Source organism: Zonotrichia albicollis, chromosome 6, assembly GCF_047830755.1.
Source record: "Zonotrichia albicollis isolate bZonAlb1 chromosome 6, bZonAlb1.hap1, whole genome shotgun sequence".
Classification (NCBI taxonomy): Eukaryota; Metazoa; Chordata; class Aves; order Passeriformes; family Passerellidae; genus Zonotrichia; species Zonotrichia albicollis.
In genome coordinates this window covers 54,816,008-54,840,222 of record NC_133824.1, presented here as the reverse complement: position 1 = coordinate 54,840,222, position 24,215 = coordinate 54,816,008, and the positions used below count along the sequence as shown (strand labels likewise).

The 24,215-nt window shown below is 37.8% G+C and overlaps 1 protein-coding gene across 5 annotated transcripts in view; it reads right to left on the bottom strand.

The window, feature by feature from the left end:
- Positions 1 to 24,215, bottom strand: part of USP47 (ubiquitin specific peptidase 47) — a 50,420-nt gene that overhangs the window by 8,680 nt on the left and 17,525 nt on the right. For 3 of the 5 annotated variants that reach the window (XM_074543841.1, XM_074543844.1, XM_074543845.1), the window contains 18 exons: positions 23,405 to 23,521; positions 22,138 to 22,276; positions 20,599 to 20,695; positions 19,961 to 20,106; positions 19,074 to 19,153; positions 18,124 to 18,273; positions 12,032 to 12,127; positions 11,789 to 11,941; positions 10,258 to 10,425; positions 8,417 to 8,548; positions 7,646 to 7,722; positions 7,279 to 7,334; positions 6,657 to 6,769; positions 5,717 to 5,821; positions 4,481 to 4,688; positions 3,950 to 4,065; positions 2,852 to 2,971; positions 842 to 1,625 (listed from right to left, as the gene is read on the bottom strand). In XM_074543841.1, the coding sequence (XP_074399942.1) occupies positions 842 to 1,625; positions 2,852 to 2,971; positions 3,950 to 4,065; positions 4,481 to 4,688; positions 5,717 to 5,821; positions 6,657 to 6,769; positions 7,279 to 7,334; positions 7,646 to 7,722; positions 8,417 to 8,548; positions 10,258 to 10,425; positions 11,789 to 11,941; positions 12,032 to 12,127; positions 18,124 to 18,273; positions 19,074 to 19,153; positions 19,961 to 20,106; positions 20,599 to 20,695; positions 22,138 to 22,276; positions 23,405 to 23,521 (2,857 nt within the window). The remainder of the gene's footprint in view (positions 1 to 841; positions 1,626 to 2,851; positions 2,972 to 3,949; positions 4,066 to 4,480; positions 4,689 to 5,716; positions 5,822 to 6,656; positions 6,770 to 7,278; positions 7,335 to 7,645; positions 7,723 to 8,416; positions 8,549 to 10,257; positions 10,426 to 11,788; positions 11,942 to 12,031; positions 12,128 to 18,123; positions 18,274 to 19,073; positions 19,154 to 19,960; positions 20,107 to 20,598; positions 20,696 to 22,137; positions 22,277 to 23,404; positions 23,522 to 24,215) is intronic. The other 2 variants (XM_074543843.1, XM_074543842.1) reach the window with 2 other exon arrangements.

Genomic DNA, 24,215 nt, shown 5'->3' with positions numbered 1-24,215 from the left:
CCAAAACAGAACAGGGAAAAATGAAAGCAGTTCAGAATTAGCCCTGAACAAAGACCATTCCAAGCTAAAGGAGTCATTTTATCAAAGCTTCAGTAGATGCAAATCAATTTCTCTGTGAGAAACTCTTCCTTATCTATTATTATTACAATCAGATTTCTGGATTGACATGAAAGCCTTTGCCTTTGAAAATATTTATCTTACATCCTATTATTCTTCTATTATTATTCTGTTAGTTATAAAGCACATGCAGGTACAGAGTGTTGTTGAAATTATTTATTTTCTATGACAATTATATACCACTTAGGCTCTTATACTGCACTTGTTTGGATACTTTCATGTCAGCCATATGAACCACTGTACCCACTGTATTTCAGTTAGTGAATTAAATCATCAATATCAAGTATATTTGAATTATCTTTACAGTCAAATGACTAAGGCTTTTCAGGTTTGTTAGCCTAAATGGTAACAGAAATATGCTGTTTTAACCACATTAAATAAGTGCATTCTGAAACAGGTGAATCAGCAGCAGCAGATGCAACTATGATCCTTTCACTAGAAGGCAGCTCAGCTTGCTCTCCAGGGAACACCATCCATACACTTAAGCAGAGGTTCATTTTCTTAGAAACAAAAGAGCAAGACACTTTTCAAATATGTAATCACTTATAATAAAATCAAAATAGATTTTTGCTGAACATCACATCCTGTCAGCACTTCCATTAGCTATAATTTGACATTATAATCAAGTTTTTCAATGCTGCCATTAGACTTATTTAACACAGCACATAAATTAAGTAGTAAAACCCATAGAATTCTTTTAAGACACTTAAAAAAGAATACATACATTTTTGCCCTTCTCCTGAACCCTCCTCTGCAGTGTAGGGCTCTGATTTAAAGTACATATACTGTGCTTCTCCTCTGCTCTTGCCACTTTCATCATATTCACTGTCTGTTCCAGAATCCTCTTCTGCTGTGTCCCAGGTTTCCTTCTTGCCCTGATTGGCCTTTGAGCGCCGGCTGCTGGTGATGCTGTGGGAATCCAGCCCGTTGGCCAGGGGCAGGGGGGCATTGTCCACGTTGCACAGAGTGTCACTGCTGTGGCTGGAGCTGAGGATGTCACTGTCCACCGAACTCGTGCTCCTGTCGTTGTTGACATCCGAGTCCGACCGCTCCTCGGACTGCAGATTCTCTGGATCAGAAACCTGAATTTGGTTGTCAAGTTCTCTGTTTTCTGCTGATGCTGAAGAGTCTATTTCATTTAAAGGTGACTCAATGTTTTCAAAATCACTGGCTTCTGTGCTTTTGCTGCTGTCTCCATTATCTCCCTCCTGCTGCTGCTGTTGCTGCAGGGACAAGCTTTTAAGTTTTTCAGTGCTTTCTTCCAAAATCGCCTCTACGGATTTCATATTACCTACAGGTCCTTTTACTCTTTCACAAGGTTCCTCCAAGTTGCCTGCAGCCCCAGCAGACTTCTGATAGAGGGCCCGTCGGAGCTGAGAGCCAGGAGCCTGCTCTGGCAGTGACACGTACAGTCTGATGGTGTTTGCGTGGCGATCCAGAAGCTTCCACAGCTGCGAGTCCGTGTACGTCACGTGGCGGTCTGAGGTCTCGGAGCTTTCAATGAACACCTGAACAGGAAACAAGTGTTGGACCATGTAGTGTTCTTTTAAATAAATGCAACAACAGCAAACACGGGGTTGAGCACACATTAGAAATAATGCCATCAAGAAACATCACCTTTTATCAAAATGTTAAAATACACGCTTAGAAAAAGACAGACCAAGGAGTCTGCAGTATAATAATGATTTCACTTTTCCTTGTTTTCATAACCATGTTTAAGACTGCAGTGAACTGTAAGCAGACTGACAAGCTGCAGGAAACACATCCAGAAGTGGATTCATGGATCACTCCACGTGCACAGCACTGTTATGGCAGCAATGAGACCCACCACTGCAGCACACTGTGTCTTTGCTTTCTAGTACAGTGTCATAAGAAGCTGTAAATGTATACATGTTCAACAATAGTGCAAATTAAATGGCTCTCTTCCCTTTGTCAAAGGGCTCCATGTTGTAGCAACATTGATTGAGAAAGGCCTCTAAGTAACTGAATAGCAACTCAGTGCCACTGTTCTGCTCAGCTGTGAGCCATCCATGTCTTCCTTAATCTTCCTTCATCAAGATGATTTAACATTGAGCTTCAACATCAGAGACAGAGGATGTGCAAAATGTGCTAAAAGATGGGCTATTTCTACAGCAGTAAAAAAGGGCAATGTATGCATTTAAAATGTTAAAGTTATTTGAGTGCTAAGTTACTCTTCTTCTGAGTGCATCATGCAATTATTACTGGAAATATTTATTAAAAGTCTTTTTCGAAAAAATAATGTAAATTGTCCAGGGGGAATCTTCACATTGAAAACTACTGAATTCAGGATAGAAACCCAATGAAACCTTGCTTTTGGTTTTGATATTTGTTTCTTAAGAAGTTTAATAATACTAAGAGCAGGTAGAGTTGTTCAGGTGTTTTTAGCAAACACATCCACAGCAGGTTTCATAGTTTGCTCCCTAAGAACGCTTGACTTTTAACAGTGTTCTTCACAAGGCTGTTAAGCTCAGCATCATCTGAACCAGAGCAACAGCCACATGTCTGATCCTCAGTCCACTCTCTCCTATGCACATTTTGTTTCATAAACTGCCTAGAGTATTCACCAGCACCACTGTAGCAGGCACAGAAACCCACACACTACAGAGCAAAATCCAGGACACTTATCCATTATCAATTCTTGTCCATGCCTTTTATAACACAACAGGGAACCACAAACACAAGGAATGAACAATTCAAAAAGCAGAGGAGGTACCTTGTTGCTTCTAAAGAAGCCTTCAGCTTTCAGAGTTTTGCTGGAGACGTTCAGCAGCCGCAGGTCGTTGTAGCAGCGCTCCAGCACCACCCGCATGGTTTCAGCGGGCAGGTGTGTGGCCTAAAGCAGGACAGGGACAGGGACAGAACATGGGCATCACAAATGCCTTCAAAATTGAAAAAGCTGCTGCATTTCTGGGATTATTCACTGGGAAAGGAAAGCTGCTGCATTTCTGGGATTATTCACTGGGAAAGGAGCAGGTTTGTTCATCAACTTGGAAATGGCAAAAGAGAACACAGGGGGAAGATCTCCCAAACCTGTTCAGTCCCAGTGCCTTTCCTCCACCCTTTAATATGTAGCAAGTGTCAGTATTTCCAAAAGGTCAGAAGCATAAAATGGCCTGGCTTTGCAGAAAACTGGAAAATCATTTATGACAATGGTCTTATCTTTAATGTATGAACCAACTGAAAACTAAAAATATAACTAAAAATATTCTTGAACAACAGGTTTTGCACAGTATTCACTTAATTCTTAAGACTGAACTCAAATTCCTGGAATCATATTTTATAACAAATACTATGAACTTACACCAACTACTGAATTATTTTATACAGAAATGTGCAAATTCAATCTCTGTCTTCCAATGCAATGGAAGCAGTAATGTCCCTGGGTTTCAAACCATGTAAAAATCAATTTGCATCTTGGTAACACGGGGCTACTGGGAAGAAAAGGATTGTAATGTGGACGTGGACAGCTTTGGATGTTGGGTGTCAAATGCTAAAGCTGGGGGGAAGTTACACTTAGGTTCAGTTGTGTGGTAACAGCTCATTAGTTGTGTCACCAGCTGGACTCTCAGTGAGGATGCTGAAGGTACTAACTCTGCATGGAAGCAAGAAGCAGCCTGCTGCTCTCAGCAGGAGTGAGCACATGCACAAACTCAGCTTCTAAGCTGAGCTTCTAACTGAACCCTGCTGGACAGGACTCACAGCATGGTCTGCAAGAGGTGCAGGCTCTCATTTGAAGTATGGAAATTATGACACTTGACAGCAACAACAAATGAAAACTCTGTAACATAAGTCCATAAGGACTGTAAAGTACCTTTGAAATGAGCTGTTTAAACTCTGACACCGTTTGATTCAAATAAGCTCGCACACTTATTGGAGGAGCAACACATTCAGTCTTCAGGTCGACTACATGAACCTTTACCATGACCTCTGCAGGAAGGAGAAAAAAAGAAAACAAAGTCACATATATACACAGAGAAAATTCAACAGACAAAGAAAACACATGAATGTTTGTCTGATGTAATAATTAAGGGGCTGCATTAAATACAAATAGTGAAAACTCAAAAAGCAGTCCAATTTCAGAATTACATTTTTGATCAAACTTAATACCAAAAAAGAAAAATCCTTCCAGTTTGACAAATTTTAGTATACCTCAGACCTGCTTCAACTAGAAGCAAAGTCAGCAGCACAGGACATTATGTAGTTCTGAATATTGACTGTAAAATCTAGGTTTTTTTTTCTTGCAACACCTCACACTGAAGCTGTTTTACAGCTCTGTGTTTGTGCCATCACACAATATAGATAAGGATAGACTAAAAGCATATATTACAATTATATCTCTTACCACCAGGTTTATAGCACTGGAAAACTTGGTCAGGCCTTCTTGTTTCCAACAGTAAGTCAAACATGTAGGTTGACTTGACCCCTCCAAGTAACAAACCCATTGGGGTATCCTCTTCTCCTTCGTACGAGCGCTCCAAGTAATCGTGGAACTCATCATATTTGACAAGGCGACAGCAGCTCAAGGGAACAGCCTCTTCTAAATCCATCAGCTGCAATGTGCACACACAGAACCCCCCTAACATCAGCAACAGCTTAGCTCTGAGTTTAGTTCTTACCCTGCAAGCTAGAAATACCTCACTGTGTGTACACCCAGGAACCCCTTGAATTCACAACAGCCATTGTGGTTTTAGAAAACACATCACAGATATTTTGCAATATAGATACATGTTATATATGCATTTATACATGCAATATATATACATGTTTCCAAATTCAAGTAGAAGCCTGCATGAAAATGCAGAAAAGAAGGAATTTTGAAAAGTATGTACAGAAGCACATGAAGACATTTCCCAGAAGTATTTTCAGAGGAACACATTGCCTATCATGTCTACCAGATGGCATCTTAGAGGCTGGAGGGAGTCACATCCACTAACTGTGCATCTCAAGAAGATGTCAGCACACCCCAAATATGCAAGTGCCTTGCTGGTGCTCTCCTAGCCAAAAACATACACAGCAAGAAGCAAAGAGTACAAGTAGGTGAGCAAAAATTGATGTCTTCAGCCCCCACCTGTTTGAGGAAGGCAGAGATCAAACAGGCCTTGGTGTTCATTCCTGTTACTGAATTAGCTACCCAGGAAGATTCTCAAGAACTCTGTTATTATGTATCTAATACAAGGTTTTTTACTGCAATGCCAATAAAAGTGTTCAGAATTCTTTCAATTTGCTGAGGCCATAGTGAGTTAACAGCAACTCTCACTGTCTGAGTTTAAAATAAGGGTATGCCAGATCATACTGCCTTCTACAAGGGCAGGCTGCATCACTCCCATCAGCAATCAGCTGATGGCTACTGGTAGAAAACTTTGTCAATAATGGCAAACTAGAACACCTTTAAAAACAACAGAACCAAAAACCCCAGTACACAGAACTTCCCAAGAAGCAGCCTCCAAAACCAACCCCCCAAAAAATACCCACAGCCAAGCCCTCTCAAACACCCCCACAGTATTACAAATTAAAAATCTGAAGACACAAAGCAGAAATCACCACAAACAATTTAACTATTCTGTTACACATGGTATACCTTGTAAGCTATTTCCACAGCTTCCTTCAGCGTTCTGTCCTTATGAACTTCCAATTTGTTCTCCATCATTATTTGCTTGGTAGGATGCATGCAGAATAATTTAATCTATGCAATACAAAAGGAAGAAAAATTATCATGAAGGCATTTTCAAATGTCTTTCCATTGAAGTTGAAAACACCATATCCATACGAAATACACCTTTAGCTCTGCTTCAGCTGTGGGATAGTTTCCTTATATGTCAAAGGCACATGAGGGATTTGTGTGCATCTGAATCTTTCTCCCAGCTAGGGTACAGCTTCTGTAACCAGAACATCTTGTGGGCACAGGCAGTGAGCAAAAATGCTCCAAAGCCAAATGCACACATGAACAATGAATGTGAAATTCCTTTTTCGCATGGAGAGTTACACATTTTGCAATGAGAGAACTTCCTCAGAAAATGACTTAATTCATAGATAGAGCAGCTGACTGCCATGCTTGTAAGGCACTGAGATCCAATTTTCTTTGCCATTAAATCTAGGGTTTGAAAAAATTCTGCTCTTTTTGCCAAGTAACTATTTAGAATTAGTTTAAGAAATAATAACATTGCACAAAGTGAAGGGTCACAATATGAAAAGATTTAACAGTACAAAACACAATGTGCAGCATTACACGTTCTTTGTACGTAATTTTGCTTAAAATAAGTGCTAAGTTGTTTTGGTTTTAATACAAATTCAAATCCACATGTAATACATTAATTCAACAAAAATGTCTGGTGAATGCCTCTAACAGATGCCTGCACTATGTACAGCTTTCCAACAGGTGTGCAATTCGTTTAAAAGAATTGTTAGTGCAAACATTTATCACAAAGGAGCCCTTGAACTGTAGTAAAAAAATCACTATTTACTGTAGAAACATTTCCCACTAGCAATGTGTTGTTACTCAGTCCAGCAGAAATTCTAACCTTGCACGTGTTGCGTTCAATTTCACGTTGCCTCTTTTCTTGTTCTTCTAATTCTCTCTCTTTCTGTACCAATTGTTTAATGTGCTCTGGATATTCATGTGCCTCAAGAAACTCTGCCAGTAAAAACAAAGCAATAGTTTTTAAAAAATAGTTTTTCCACCTTTAGGCATTACAGGTATATTTGAGTTATCTTTCTTGCCTTTTCACCCCACTCTTTTTCCACAGAAATTTCCCACTACACCATGCCCTGTTCTCTTTTAAATTATTTAAATTATACTGAAGTCAGTCTTTTATTCCCCTTGCTTATGTTATCAGCAACACAAGAAGACAACAGTAGCAAAAAATTCCAGTACCAGTAAAGCTTTTCTGAAGTAAATATACTGAAGCTGATGACTGCACTTAATCCATTTTTACAATAAGTGCAAATACTCTTCCAGAAAGTGAATTAGTTGATAATAAAAGTCTCAAGGTACCATCTATATTATGATAAAATAAATACTGCACTTCGTGCAGGCTAGTGTACTTTATGACATTGTTTCATAACAACAAACAAAACCACAACATGCAACATTTAAGTTAAAAAAAAAAGAACACCTTTTGCAAATACAGCTGTTGAACTTACTTGCATTTCTTGTTGGATCTTTCAGTCTGTATATCAGCATGTAAGCATTTGTTGAGCTGGGGGAAGAGAAGAGACAGTGAATTTATCACCCAGGAGACAATATTGGCTTCAGAAGCTGCTCTGGTTTCTTTATCTTTCAGTAAGGAGCTATATCATATCTAAGTCACACACTAACCAAGAATGATTTTCAAAAATAAATATCACACTATTTTAATGATCTGAAACAGCAGTCAGGGTACTTCTTACAACTACCTGAAGCATCTGCTAATACTTTTAATGTAACATGTTAGGCATATGCACCTTGGCCATTCATAGCATTACACTAAAACACTACCAGAAAGAAAAGTAACATCACAGTAATACTAACCTAGCAAAAGCACTGGAATAATATCCTCTGCTTCCAGAAGATCCTCCATATGTTTTCTTAATATCTTCCTGAGTTATCTAACAGAAAATCAATGTAATGATTATTTGAGAAACTTGCAGCAATCGAGATGCATTTATTCTCACAAGGAAACATGGCATTACACAACACACTATATTAATAATTTATTTTTGCTTATTTGCTGACTTCCAAAAACAATTTCAAAGCGATTTGGCTCTCCATTTTACAATGAATGCAAACATACTTTTTTATTTTTAAAGTGGGAACTTAGAGAAAGAGACCAAGTTTCCTGATTGCAGTAGTACCTATGGATGATAGCTGCAACACCTCCATCAGCTGGACAGGTTTAACAGCACAGTCTGGACTGCAACAGATCTACAAACACTTCTCTAAGCAAGAAATGCTCTTCACATGTACAGAAGACAAAATTTGAAATACAGCCTGGTCTGTACATGAATGACAGCTTCTTTAGGAACCATCCCACCACCACTGCCAAGGAGAAACACTCCTTTCCCCACCACACAGAAATACATAGATACATAAATAAAGACTCTCCAAACCACTAGAAATCAGTTTAGCTGATGAGTGAAACATATGCATATGGCAGGACATTAGGAGATGATGAAATCAAGGAAATACTTGAAATATGTATAATGAAACTGGGTTTTATGGGCAGCTAAGAGGAAAACCACAAAACAGAAACTTATTGGTCCATTTATGAGTAGAAAACATAACAAAGATTACTATTTTTACCTTGCTAACATGCTGATCATTAAAGCTGTACCACTGATCATCACTAAAAGATTTTATACAGGCATAATAATGGCCACCAGCAGCACTTCCAGAATGAACCATGACAGAAAAGAGCTCATACAGCAAAGAACTCTGTGGAGAGAAGAAAAAGGTGTGAAATGTACCCACTGAAGAAAAGCAAAGCAAATGGTAATTTTAAAAAAATTCAAAAAATGGACACAAACCCAGATATGTAAACAGTTGGATGCAAAGAGTGGATTTGTGTAATAGAGATTAATTAATGCAATAGGCACTGAACAAAACCAGGCTCTGCTATGCTAAACTTTACTCAGCAGTTTGTAGCTACAAAGCTTAGGCCTAGTTGCTATCACCCCTCTCCACACTTGATGCTTTACACCCTTTTTTTTTCCATAGATAAATGGATAGAAATAGGGGGCACTGAGCACATGCCTTCACTGCTGCATATAAATTAAAAAATAAAACTGAATAACACTGATTCACAAGTGTTACAAGGATATTTTTAGACTATGTAGAAGAAACACTGTATGCTCTCAGCATATCCCACATCCATTATTAAGATATCCAAACCAAAAAGCTTGGCTTGACAGCTTGTTTGCCTTGAGAACAAGCAGTAAGAAACAACTGGCCAATACTTGGACATCCCACTTGCATTACAGACACATAAAATATTCTGGTCTTGTTCCAGTCAAGTGACTAGAATTAATTTTTTCATCATTTCCAACTAAGACTGACAGTATTTGGAACATATACCAAAAACACCCTCTCAAATGGTTCAAGGTAAACACAAACAGGGCCAGATGTGAAGATTAACATGCAAGTCAGCCTTTAAAACTGTTACTTTACAAAAGCACCAGATGAAGCCAAAAAGCTTTCTACCAAGACTGAATGAAAGCTAGTGGCCTAACTTCAAATGAATTCACTGAACAACAATACATGAAGTACATATTGTAGACATTACCATAAAGGTCAACATTTTCCATGAAAACTCAACCAAGTTCATCAGCAATCTCTACCAACCCTGATTTCCCACAGCAGGATGGCTGCTATTCTGGACTGACTTGCTATTTAATTCCTTTATATTAAGATGACTGAAGGAATATTTAACATTTAGACCCTTGGCTTCATCTATAAAATTAATCAAAACTTCCCAATTGTCTTCTACTACTTTGCAGCTAACTCTGGTAGACCTTTGACAGCTGGCCACAAGTAAAACCACTGCTCACAAGGCAAAACAGATCTTCAGTTAAAGGCTCTGCTGGCAAAATAAGTTATTGGAAATTCTCAGTCTGACAAGCTGGGAAGACTCTTATGTATCTCAGGTGACCTCCAAATCAGTTGAATTTTTTCCTTTGTTGTAATGTCAATTTTTGAAAATTCAAATAAACTCACACACTTCCAACCTCTCACCTCACCTTCAATGTCAGAATGAATTATATATTTATCATTTACATTTGTGGTGGGTGGACCCCAGCCAAGAACAAAGCATCCCTCCAGCCAGTCAATCACTACTCCCCTCAAGTGGGATGGTGGAGAAAAATCAGAAGAGCAAAAGTGGGAACTACTTGGAGACAATGACAGTTTAATAGATAAAGGAAACATAGAAAAAATTAATAGTGCAGTGATGCAAAGGCATTCCTCAGCACACCCCCAGTCTCTGAACAACAGCAACCTTGGAAAGGCCCCAGATTTCCTGCAGAGCACGCTGGTGCCCAGAGGGAATCTGGCATGGAATGCCCTGGTGGTGAATGCAGGTCAGCCCTTCCAGCTGGGTCCCCCTTGCAGCCTCCTGCCCACCCTTCTACCAGCCAGGCTTCCCATACCTTTTCACTGCCAGCTTTGGAGATCCTCTCTGCTGCACTATTGCTTTCCAGGCAGATTCCTTCATCAACTCCATCATCATTAGAAAAATCATTGCTCATCTGATCACTGTGGCAACTGCCTTCATTTTCAGCTCCACTATCAGTGCAACTCTCAGTCTGAGGAGACTTCTTAAAAATAAGACATTTTACAACATTCAAAGTTACATGGAACAGGAAATAACAGTGCTTGTGAAATGAAAAAATCCACTCTATGAAGCAATCAAATTCCTCAAAAACTATAGAGACCTCTGTAATTCAGCACCAAGAACACACTTGTTTCTGTTGTTGTCTTCAGTCCACCTCTTCAGTGTTCCTGGGGTTTGTGTGCAACTGAACAGTAATTAGGAGCTCTCAGACTTGGCCAAGTTATATTTGTTACTAGACTATTCCACTCACCAGTATCCCAGTTCAGTACCTGGAAGTCTGATACCAAAAAACAAATCTGTTGTGATGTGGCCCTGCTAATCAAAACTGACTGAAAATATTTTCAGTCACAACCAAAGACTCTTTTTTCCATTTCAACTCACTGGACTGAGCCAAGGTATTACAGTAAGACTGATTAGTGTTCTGCCAGCTTAACAGCATGGTGCCACCAACACTGTGAATGCAGCTCACTCAGAATACTCATCTCTTACCTGATCCTCTTGCCTCTGGATAATTGTTTTGATTTTCTGACAGTCCTTAATTTTATCTGAGTTCTGTCCTCCCAGATCAATCTTCATTGTTATTTATCCCACTCTGAGAGGTATCAAATTGTCTACATGGGATCCTTCCTAAGACAAGGGTTTGTAGAGAGCCAGAAAAGCCTCTCCATATGCACATCCAGGCAGTATTTCTCTTACATCAGGGCAAGCCAACAAATGTTTTCAGGAATGAAATTAGAGAAATTACTTTGGTCTTCCATGCAAAATGCACAGTAAATACTTCTAGGTGAATGTAAGAGCACAACGTGAATTTTGGTAAAACCCGAAAAGTAAAAAGCCAGAAGACTGATGGGAAAAAATAAAAATTTTAAAATCTTATTTCTACAGTATACACTAACTACATGCTGATTGAGAAGGAAGAAATTAACTATTAATGATTTCTGGACTAACTTCAATATTCAAAGTTTTGAAACTTTACATCACCTCTTATGACCAACACAATTCAGACACAAGTTTCAGATAAATCTTCTCTTCTGGAATTGGAGTATATATAGAAGCCCTGAAACTCATGTCTTTAAATTTGTCTATTGAAGATGTAAGAAATCTGAAAGAGCTTCCTCATGGAAGCAGGAACCCCAACTACAGAGAACATGTTTGTTTGCAATATTAAAAAAAAAATCCATATGGGCAGACTTAAAATCTTCAAATTACAGCACTAGCATGGCTAAAGAACATTATATGTAGATGAATAATATTGTTAAAATGGGTTTATAAGACTAGAATTTTGATTTTCTGAATGAGAAACTTGAAGGAAGTTAAATGCTTTTCTCTGCAAACAAATACCTTACCTCATCTTCAACATCAATAAAGACACTCATGTCCAACTCCTCTGGAAAAGTCATGCGATCATTGAGTTTAATCCTGTGCATTGTGGTATAATCAAAGTCAAATCTCTTCAGCTGCAACGTCAGCAGGTACGGAAAGTGCAAGAACCGCAGGCCCTGAGCGACACAAGGACAAGATTATGTCCCTGTTAGCAGGACTGGTATTTATTAAAAGTAATTTTTGCAAATCATTTGACTAATCTTTACCTTTCTTGCATCACATTTCTTCTTACATCGCTCACAAAAGTACTGATTTGGGCCATCAAGGATCTCAGGCTGAATGAAAGCATGCAGTGCTTCTTCCTAAGAATAAAAACATGTTACCCCATTTTTAAACAGTGTTTACTATGCAGGTATAAATTTGCAATGAGACTGCAAACACATACAAATAATTAATTTAAATCTATCACCAAAATTTGATTGACAAACTTTGGTACAGACACAATATCTAGGTAAACATAACCAGAAATCAATATTTCTACCCAGCAAAATCACAATTACTGTCAATTGTATCTCATTCAATATTTGAGGAATCCCAACTGTCTTTGGTTCAATAGCTACATTTACTCCTGTTACCTTGCACATCACATTTAGTCGTGTCTGTAAAGTCATCTGCTGTGAAAACGAGCTTATTTTTAAACCCTGCCTTGTTCTTGTTCTCCCAGAATTTTGAGATGATTCTTCTGCATTTCTAAAGGGGTTTTTCTCAAAAGAGCCAATCTGGTATTTAGAGGGGGAAGAGGAAGCAGCAGAAAAAAATGTGACTCAGTTTCTCAATGCCCTGCATAAGGACAGCCTTAGTCCTGGTTCTACCAAGAGTCAGGAAACTACATTTGAAGATCCTATTTTTAAGTGAAAGCTGGGGAGAGGACAGAGGGAAGAGTATTTGAGTTTTGCTCCCAAAGGAGTGAGAATCAGATAAGGTCATCTCCTATAAAGACAGAAGTAGTTTCCTAGCTAAACCTTATGAGGCAGCTAAGCAATAACTGGAATTTTGTCTTCTGACAGCTGCCTAGTTTGGGGTAGTTCAAAAAACCCCACAAGTTCTGTCACTAATGCTCACACCCAGGACTTCAATCATTTCTATTTTGCTCCTCACTACAGCAATCAATATTCAAAATACAACCAAACTGACACAATTTGCAGCAATGACACTGCACATTAAGGTGTAAATACTCGAGAACCAACTTGTTCAAACAGAATTCACCAGGAGTATGAGATGGGCTCACTGAAGAATTTCACCCAGAGATGTTCAAGATTAAAACCTATAATCCAGTCAGCTTGCAAGCCAATAGGCTCTGGGCTTCTGAACTCCAAGTGGAAGGCAGAAGTTCTCGGTTCAGCCATGGAGGTGAAAGCAAATACAATTTTTTTTGCCATCATTTTTTAAAATCATCATCTGTTAATGAAGGTCTGTAGCTGTTCCTGTGAAGTTCTGAGTAAGGGGCTTAATTGGGCAGAGTAAACTCAGCAGTCGTAACATGGCTGGCAAAGAACCTATGACTGGTATCTAAATCATGTTGTTTGGCAAATCCCACTTTGGGAACAAATCAAGGATATGCCAAGTTCTTCACAAAAGCCCTCAGTTCTTCTCTCTTCCCTTCTTTCCAAGAATGAAGGCAATCAGCAAGAACAACAAAGCAAGTATTTTCCAAAAGCTCTGTTGCTATTCTAGGAGAAAGGACTTTTAAAAAATGGACTCTATTCCAGGTGACAACTATTCCCAAACGAAGGACCTACCAAACTCCATAAAACAACTGTACAGTGAAGGCAGTCAGTTCAGTTTCCCATTTTTTGAGCCAGCCAGAAAGGCTTTTGAAGAGTGTGAAATCACAGCTCTTGGGCAGAGACTCCCCAGACATATGAAAACATTTTAGAGTGTGAATTGAGCTGCTGTCTATGTCTTTACTTCCTAAATGCTACAGAAGCTGAGTTGCTTTTTACTCCAGGGCTACAGACAGCTAGTGTTTAGTAAGATTATGTACTGAAATGTGAGGAATCTCAGTCTAAAATGTAAGAAAAAAGACTAAAGTTAGAACCTGCTTAAAAAGAAAGCAGAAAAAATGAATTGCTGTATTTTGATTATTATTCATAGCTATTTCAGCAAAAGCAAAAAAGTTAATGGCCAACAAGAAAACATCACATGATGACATCATCATCAGTGACAGAACTGTCTTGTGAGCCAAATGCCAATTAAGGCAAGAAAAATATATTTCAAGTGTAAGAAAAAAGCTGCAGCTCACGTATCAACACGAATACAAATGGGAATATATGGAGGATGGGACATAAATTATTGTGTAATGCTTATGCAGACTCATGTGATGTGCAATTTAACAAGGAAACACCCTACAAATTTTTACATAAGGCAAGAAGTGATGATGCTTTAGACCCGAGAAGGCAATGAAGCATCATTACATCACTCTTGAGTTTCACTGCTTAGCACTCACATAGTGAGCTGTGCTTTGAAAGGCCTGATTGAAGCTCCTGGGACCCCCATTCCTTTTGAGCTCTATATATATATATAGCCATGTATTTTTCAATCCTTGGATAATCATCATTGCTGCTCCTCAGGCTGACTCTCTTCCCTCTTACATAATCTTTACACCAAGGGTAGTTCTGCTGATTAGGAGGTTTCTTAATACACTTCCTGCTCTAGTGTAGTTCACTGCTCTGTGCTCTGACAGTTTACTCAGCAAAACCAGGGCAAAGCTGCCAAGCTGCACAGCCCTTCACAGCTCACATCCCTGCCCTGCAGTGCCACCAAAGCCAGCGTTACCTCAGCAGTTACCTTCAACGTGGCAGCTCTTATCTGCCTTTGGAGTCACTGAGCATTTCCAAAATCCCCTACACACACACTTCAAAATAAAGCTTAAGTGATCAAGCTACAGATTAGGGTGACAAAAGCTATTTAAACTTCCTTCTAGTTCAAAGAATCAAAAGAACAATACAGGCTGAAAGAAGTTTCTGGAGATCATCTGATCCTAATCCCTTGCTCAAATCAGGTCAAACTTTAGACTTATTGCTCAGAGCCTTGTCCAGCCAAGTTCTGAGTGTATTCAGTTTTTAATATTCTGAGATCTCTATCACTTAGCACACTAAAATGCTGTAACAACTCAACCTAATTATTGTCTGGCTTAAGAGAGGCACTGCAGAGAACTTACCCCTCCATAAAAATGCCTCATGATCTAGTTAGTAGTTGGACAAGTGCCCTACTGCAAGCTATCATAAATGTGTAAATTTGTAAAACCTGTGAATAGGAGGAGTAGGACCTTTATGAAGCCTCACACAAGTGGCATTTAGGTGAAACTGCTGTTGGAAAAAGCTAGAAACTAACTGCCATCTCAGGTTTTCAGAGGTCATCAGTTTTCCTGTGCTCAAAGAGTATGTTCCATGAAAAATACAAGACCTCGTTGTTACTGATCTAGCCTTAAAAACAAAGAAGGAATTATCACATCATCCATATTCTGCCTTCAACAGTTTGGCAAGGACACCACAAAGTAAGTTCACAGAAAGTTCAAAGTAATTTCTGCCCTAAGAAGGACTACTTGTACACATACTTACATTCTCAAAAGAGAAGCTATGGTACAAAATAATATCTTGAAAACTAACAATACTTAACAAAACACAACTGCATTGGCTACACATCCACATATCCAGAATACTTAGATCATTACTAGTTTTCTGGTATTGCAAATCAACTCGCACTGTTTTAGTATCATAATTTCAGCATCACTGCTAGTTCCCAGTTGCGTCTTTCTCTCCACTGTTCATCCTGCAAAATATTTTTTTTACTGCAAAACATTTCAGCTTATGCCTAGTGCTGTTAAATTCAAAAAGACACTCGTACCTATGAAAATCAGAAGGTGAATTGTTGCTCCTGTTTACCTCCCTGAAATGTTTTTATGTCTGGATTTCTACTGACCTCAAGAAAAGCCTGATTCAGGGGTTTTTGACACCATACCCTTGAACAATGCAGATTAGATTACATAAGTGCTTTTTCAGAAACCATCTTGAGGCACACACTGACAACATCTCAATGCCCCAGAGCTGCCCTAGTGAGTTTGCAGCTATGCTACATGGAGTTGGGGGATAGAGTGGAAAATCAAAACAATTCTAAATGCAAACCTTAGACCACACTGAAGAATTTCAGAATTAGTTCACAGCAGGAAATAAAAAAGCATGACATTATCCTTTCCCAGTTCTTCAATGTCCCCATGCATTGAGAAGTAATATACATATAAATTAATGCAACATTTCAAGTATCTGCATTTCTTTGGTAATACACAATGTCAAACAGTGGGATGATGCTCTTTAAATGGCATTCTACAGATTAACCTAATTCAAGGCTCATCCATCCATTCTCTCTTATTGGAAAGTAATGGAAAATCACTTACCTCTAACTAGAGTTCTTTGAAGGTAGTATCCTCCTTAGATCCCCTATCTTGGGTTGTGTCGCCTGCTGCAAGTTCCCTCAGGAGCTGACTAGCAAGGTCTAAAAAGTTTTCCATTCCCTTCCATAAGCCCTATTAGCGCATGTGTCAAGTTTTTGATCTCTCAGACCCTTTTACCTACACCTACTGAATCACATCATCTATGGATCAATGGAGGATACTACCTTCAGAGAATTCCATTTAGAAACAGGCGATTTTTCCCTTCTCCAAAAGCAAGTATCCTCCATATCTCCCCACTGCTGAAGACTACAGAACTAAAAATGACATCTGCTATTGTTCATACATATGCAGGGAGGAGAATCAACTGAATGTAATCAGAATAGGAATTGAAAAAGCTCAAAAATTGAAGTATCAATACAAGCTGCAACCATGTAGATTGTGTAACAAAAATCTTAAAACTACGTTCCTCAATGTAGTAAACCCAGTAAATGCTGACTGAAAGGAAAAATATCATGTACTATTAAAACTAATCTGAACTCTAAGTCCTTATTCATTCAAGTTTTGTTTTTAGAAACAGACAAAGTCTTTTTTTAGCATTGCATTACAGACTTGTCCATTGAAGGAAAAAAACCTTTCCATTTAAGACATATGAAAAATGCATTGTTAAATGCAGAATTAAACTATATAAACTGAATAGTTTTCATTCTTTTTAATAGATCATAAAAATCTAGTTATTGAATAAAAATGACAAAATTTAGTTCAGGGAATACTGCTAGAAATTAGGGTTAAAAGATGAAAAGGGAAGCCATCTGTATAAAATATCAATCTGTATTAAGACAGCTTCCATTAGCTGGACAGTTCCAGAAAATTTTGATCTTAAGAAGAATTCAAAGGACATTACTAACTTGAATTCTTTTCACAAGATCAATGTCCCTCACCTTTACTACTTCTCAACACTGATATTTAAAGTTTCCAAGTATGAAGTACATTGAAGCTATACTATAGTTTAAAATAATTCTAACAATTCTTAACAGAATTACCGTTAAGAATTATGGACTATTAGTGCTTTAAAAATATTGCCAGCACACTAAATACAGAAGGCAAAATACTTGAAGTTTAATAAACAAGCCAATTACACAAGTGTTTGTTTAAAACAACCTTTACTGCAGGATTTGTTTGATTCATTCTTATTCCTTCTCACAACTCGATCCATAGTGTACTGTGGAATTTCACAGCTTGTAATATTTTTTTTTCAGGGTGGAAAAACTCAAACAAAAGAACTTCCACAGACTTACTAAGCAATAGTTATGCTTGCCAGCATCAGTAAAGCTGGAGCAAAAGAGATTACAAACATTGATGTAGAACAAGATTTTTGAATCATCATCAAATTGCTTATTAAAAGTATTTGGTATCTAAACCTTTAAAAAGCACAGCAACAACATGGCAATTAAAGTAAAAATTTTATGTCAATGTTCTGTTCTTTCACTAACACTTTCAATAAAGCTATAAAATTTAGCAGATGTGCCAGTAAAAAAAACCAACCCAAATAAAACTTTGTGATCTCATAAAAATCTCTCAAGTAAATGCTGAAGATTTTATCAGGAAGAAAATAACTGATTACTGCAGCCCTAAGGCAATAAAGTTGCATTTCCCCTCCCCTTATACATGCACCAGTAGGACTCATCGAAGGGCAAAAGAAAAATAAAAAAAAACCAAAACAAAAAATAAACCAAAAAGGCAAAAAAAAGAAAAATCTTCTAGAACTTGCTAGCTGGTTCACTGCACAAAGACGAACACCCCAAGATGGAGTATCTAGGATGATACTTACCAGGGAACCAATTCTACCACTGGGGCATTATGTACTCTATGTGTGTATGGATGCACTATTAGGACCATAATAGTACACACCACGCTAGCAAACGCCTGGCTGGAGCCATAGGGCCGGATGACCAGAGGGATATCCAGGTACGTGTCGATTCTCCAGCCTTCATAGCCACACTCCAGGCACCTCACATAATCCTTCAGTTTGCCTTGGTACAGTTGATTTATAAGATCAGCCTGAAACAAACAGATGCAGCAACAGGGATTTAAAAAAAAAAAAAATGACCAATAGTCTATTTCTTTGGTTTTACAAGGAAATACATTCTTGTCAATTCAATCTTAATTGCATGGCTACACATTTAAAACACTATTCCCCAGCAGGACATCCATCTCCTGAATTCTTACTTTGCCCTGCCCAAAACATGTATCAAACAAGCTTCTTAAATGATGTTACATAAGTTTCAGTGTCCTTAATAGTCATGCCTTAAGTGAGTACAGAAGCACCAAACTGAATTTTAAAACGAGCCTGATCTTGCAGACATTGTTAACACTGAGCCTGCAGCCCTTCCCTGTGTTTCCAGAGACAACTTCCAATTACTCCTATTGACCAAAACTGGCCTACAAGAAGGTGGCCATTATCAGAATGTATCCTGTGCCAGGATTATATTCCTAACTTTCTCCTGCATTAAGAAGGGAGAGCTTGAGCTTCTAGAGGCCACAAAAAAGCCTAATAAATACTGACAGCAAGGAAGTTACAGTCACTTTCTGTGCTTCAAATAAAGACTGAGTATAATATTCCAGATTATATATATATTCCAAATATTCTACTTTTAATTGGGGGAGGAAAACAGATGCAACACACTCTTGAAAGTCAAACATCACAGTAGCTTATTGCAAGAAACCAGAGAACTGAGAACTACCAGATTTTCAATAAGCTGGTATTTAAAATTTAGTAAATGATTTTTACAATCATTAGAAAACCCAACAAATGCCCACAATACTGTACCACTGAATGAAGAGAGTTTTTCCAAGCTTACCTGCTCCGTTTGCTTCCATTTCTGCTCCAAAGCATCAAACATGACTCTACAAAGCTCCTGCACATCATGCTGCTGCCATGCTGTTAAAAATTGAAGTTATTATTAGTTAAAACAGGAGATGTTTTAAGTCCCAATATTGACTGTAGCCTAAGAATGCTTCCTAAAAAACTACTCATTAGTTCAAGTGTGTACCTACACTGCTACCTATTGACTACTGGGCCAGTGCTCAATTCCACAGGCAGCTGCCTCTCAATGGAAGCCAGAAAAATCAGCAACCAGCTTGCTCACTGTGTTTATACATAAACAAGAACTGTGTACACAAGCAAGACCATGTGAAAAATACAGAACTGCTGATGTACTCTGGTGTAAAACAAACTGCTTCTGATTTCTGTCCCACTTCGCACTGATTCTCCAAAACCCAACTTCCCACTTATCATCATGTGCTGATGGAAACATCAACAGGTGATGGAGCAAAATTACTCCACACAAGAGTAAAAAAGACACACACAGTGCTTGATTTGAAGTAGACAATAATATGGGTAGCTCCATAAATGCAATATGGGCATCTGACATTCGTGATTCAAAACAAAAGCAAGTTTCCCACAAAGAATTACTTTTTTAGAAACCATTTACATGTGTAATGACAGTTTAATTACAAAAAAATAATGCTTTTTATGTTAACAGCCTAAAACTCACAGATGCCATTTCCCTAACAATCAAACACACTGCAATATTAAGTATCCATGTAGGCTATTTTGTTTCCACTGAAAAAGTCGATTCTATTAATTACTCTTAATTATTCTGGTATTTTCCCCCATGAACAGCAGTTCAGCCCCTAGCAGGCAGCAGCTGAAGCAAACCAGAGCAGATTACCAGCTGCACATTACCTTCACTGCTGTCCCATCCAAAACTCCGGGTAACATCTGTTGTTTCAATTGCCCTTTTTTTGCTGGTCTGCAGTAAAACAAACAGTCTTTGTAGCTGGTAGGGGATACTCCTCTCAGGATCCTCTTCAGATTCCTCAAATTCCCACCTATTTGGAACACAAGATATTTGAAAAATAAAACTGCTTTGAAAACATGACCCAAAAAAAGCATTAAATCAACATTTACTACATTTCAGGTCTGCCATATCACAGGTTAACTGCAGCTCTCTTTCTTGGGAGAAGTCAAATGCAGTTGCTTTCCATTTCTGCAGTAAGTGGCAATGATACTCTTCAAATGCATAAACATAAAACCAAAAATTTTGAAGACATTCACTGTACAAACATGAACTGCACTTAGCATCAAATTTAACCTTCAGTTTGATGTTTTCAAGATTCTTTAAAAAGCGTCCATGCCACAACCAGTAACTTATATTTTACTTAAAAGCTGAAGCTTTTAAGCAGATATAATTTATAAATCTATTCAGCTTGACCTTCATTTTGATTTCCAAGCAAGGAAATTTTGACAAGTGAAATTCCAAAGGGTCTCCTACCAATATGAACCAGTACAAATTTAAGAAGTTGTTGATTCTATATACTCACTTATACAATGCATTTCTAAATTCAGGAGTCATGAAAAGTGTTTGCAGAAGGCTGTTCAAGTAGCAAGTCATTGCTTGATTTACCAGCCCCACATAACCTAAAAATATGAGAATAATGAGATGGAAATAATGCAAAAAGATGGCACATCAATTCAAGAGTTAAACACTTGACAAGAAAACAATTCTGTGATAGTGATAGTGTTAAGAACTGCATTCATCTCTTGTTATTTATTGTTATTTACACTATAAATGAAGGGAATGCTATAACTTCTGAAAGCAACAGAGAATAATAGTTCTCCTGAATGACATGAAGATGTTCTTTGATCACATTAAAAAACAATATTTAATGCTGAATACTACACTAATGGGGATGTACATAATTATAAATAATACTAGATTTAAATATTTTACAAAATAAACTAGAATTTTCTAAGAATCAATTGTGTATCAGCTTGCTTATTGCTTTATGTCTGCTAAAAGTATCCTAATAATAATATTATTATAATATGCATCTGCACAGGTTTTATTATTGTTTTCAAATCAGAAAAAAAAAACATCCCAAGTGCCCACACAGCACTACTATTCTAAACCCTTCCCCCTTAAATAACTAATTAAAAAAAACTAACTGAACTACTAAACCAGTCATTTTTACTAGCTGAAAATGAAATTGTTTACTTATACTAATCTAAGCTGTAATATTAAGATTTTCTCCAAAATATGCAATATTAGCAACAGCTGATAAGCAAGGAGCATATACTGAAGCATCATATAATAAAGGAATTTAAAATGCTTGTTTATACTCCCAAAATCCTCGAAAAAAAATAATCTCAGTATCATACTAGTAATGAAAAGGCAGCTACTTCACACACAGGCATTTTCTGTGAAGAGACTGAATCAGAACATTTGTATTTTATTTATTACTCTATATAAATAATCTCTTCAGTTTTATTAAATGAACAAAAAGGCAGATAAACTTTGTTATTTGCCAAAAAGCCTTAAATAGGTAAGAAGTATGCAACAGAGTGTCAGTTTAGTGGCTGCTCAGCACCTTGAGTGTAATGTGCTGTCTCCTCCTGCCCTGCAGAGCAGCCTCCCAGGGATGCAGAGGAGCCTCTCCAAGAGGGAAACCTCCTCTCCCTGGAGACACAGAAAGCTGCAGCCCTGGCAGGAATGCTCTGGCCAAGCAGGGATGTGGCAGGAGCCCCTCCAGTGACAGGGAATCCAGTCCTCCCTCAGCTGGGAGCTGGCACTGCTGCTCCAGCCCTGACTGTGAACTGGGGATGAGCAGCACTGCAAAAGAGCACCCTGACAGAGTCTGAGCTACCCTGTCCCACGTAAGGAAAGGATGGAACACAGTTCTTCCATTTCTAAAGGGATGGGAGAATATCATAAAAAACATGAATAAAAAATGTAGCAGTGATGTGGGTATTTTTAAAATAAATTGCAATTTATTAAAAAAAAAATCTTGAAGTGCTGCTATTTGAAAATGTGCTAAAATAATTACAAACTAGCATTGCCTTTACAAGGGAGAACACAATACCTGTCTCTGATTTGCTCAGGACTGAAGAATAAGAATAGCTTTGACTGACATAGTCATGGGTACATCCAATGGAGCCTTCTCTGGGAAGGGGGCCTATAAATCTCTCCTGTGCACCATCCTCTGTTGAACCTGACTCCTCCTGAAACACAAACACACCCATGGCGTGCACAAGTTAAACAAAACATTTTTACTCAAGTACCTATGAGAGCTGCTTTTCTCTCCTGGCTAACAAACCAATTTTGCTTAGGCACATCACACAATTTTTTCAACATTGCAGATACACAGTGTAACTTTAGTTCTGCCTTCCAAATGGTCAAGCCCTTGACACATTGTTCTTTAGCACTGGCAGAAAGACAGGTCCTTTGGAACACTGCACAACCAAATATGCTATTACAATGTACACAACAAGCAAGCTGGCAATTCAGCATCTCCTGTGCCTCAAGTTTTCAGCACTGCAATACAGAATAAGATTTTTTCCAGACACACAAATTTCACTCCTTTACTCTTCCAGAACCATTTCTAAATTCTGATCTTGAGCACAATTATTTACACATGGGGTTTCTCCCCCCTTTTTCAGGTAATTAAACTCCACAACAAAAGGCTAAGTAAGCCAGCATTATGCTGATACAAGAGCTAAGCAATAAATCTTAATATATCACTAGTCTATCCAACCCTTGATTTGAGGATACTGTAGTATTGTGCATCATGTATTTGAGAAACAGAAAATTTCCAAGTCTTTGTTATGGCAAACAGTGGCTTCTAGCAACTCTGCTGACTCTTCTTCTATAATTTTTTTTATTTATTAATTTTTCCATAAAGATAAATGTGGAAGCAGCTCACTGCTGTCAATGCAGGGTTGCCATTTCTGAGAATTCTGCCAAAAAGGCCAAACATTGCTTTCAAATACCCAGAGGAAAGGGATTGGATATATGATTAAATATGTATTGTTAAGACTTATCTCTGAATGTATCAAAGATTAATTAATTATATAACTTTAGATTTAGAAAATTGCTTGCAGCAAACATCACATAAATACTGACAAGCATGAACAGAATGACAGCAAATCATTACTAATGGAATTGATCCCACTCAGGAGAAATGTGAACATAGATGAAAATATAGTCAAAGTTGTTGAGAAGGTTCCCAAAGAAGCTTAGGAAGAAATATTCAGCCCAGTTTTATTTGGTGTTCTAATCTCAGACAAGCACTACAGAGAACACACACCTCTCCCACAACACTGGGTTATGCAGCTGAGTGAAGATTTTACCTGCATTACATGAGGCTGCTCACCATCCTTGTCTGTCAAATGCAGGAAGTTCTTCTTCCCTGGCTCAAAACCAGCATCAAGAATGGTTTTGTCACTGTTCTGATCTATTGGAGTCTGCTAAAAAAGAGTAAAACAACAGAAACAACATTTTTTAGAAACAGATCTATATGCAATTAACAGATTCCATCCAAGTACATTGCTTGATGTGGTTGCTGACACAGCAAGACCACGTGAAAATAAATAATTATCCAGTAAACAAAACACATCATCAGTACTGAAATAACTTGCAAACAGTTTAAGAAACATTACAGTCTGATGCAGTTAGTTAATCTTAACAGCTGGTTAATCTATTCAGGAGCCAGCCTGTAAGTTTCTTGTAAACATCACATTATCCAGTGAAATCCACAGCATGCCGACACTTTTTTCTTTAAAAGAGGAAGAAAATTACTTTCAGCAGGCATAAACCTGACCTGAAACAGACTAATGTCTATTTCTTAACACAGAAAGTTTTCTAGATGCATCTATAGAAATAATATTAACTAAAATCAACACTGATTTACAATAAAGCATAGGAGTGATATAAATAATTTTTTTAATGTAATGTATTCAAACAGGTCTAAGAAACATCAGGACTCACTATACAACACGCTGCTGCTGAGAAGAAAGTATTTCTCAAACAAGACTAGAGGAAATTGAGACTATTTATCATGGTATTATTATTAAAAATACATACTGATAACAAAAACGAATATTGCATCTGAATGATCATATTAGTTTTTGTTTAATGATTAAACAGATAGATCATTAAAGA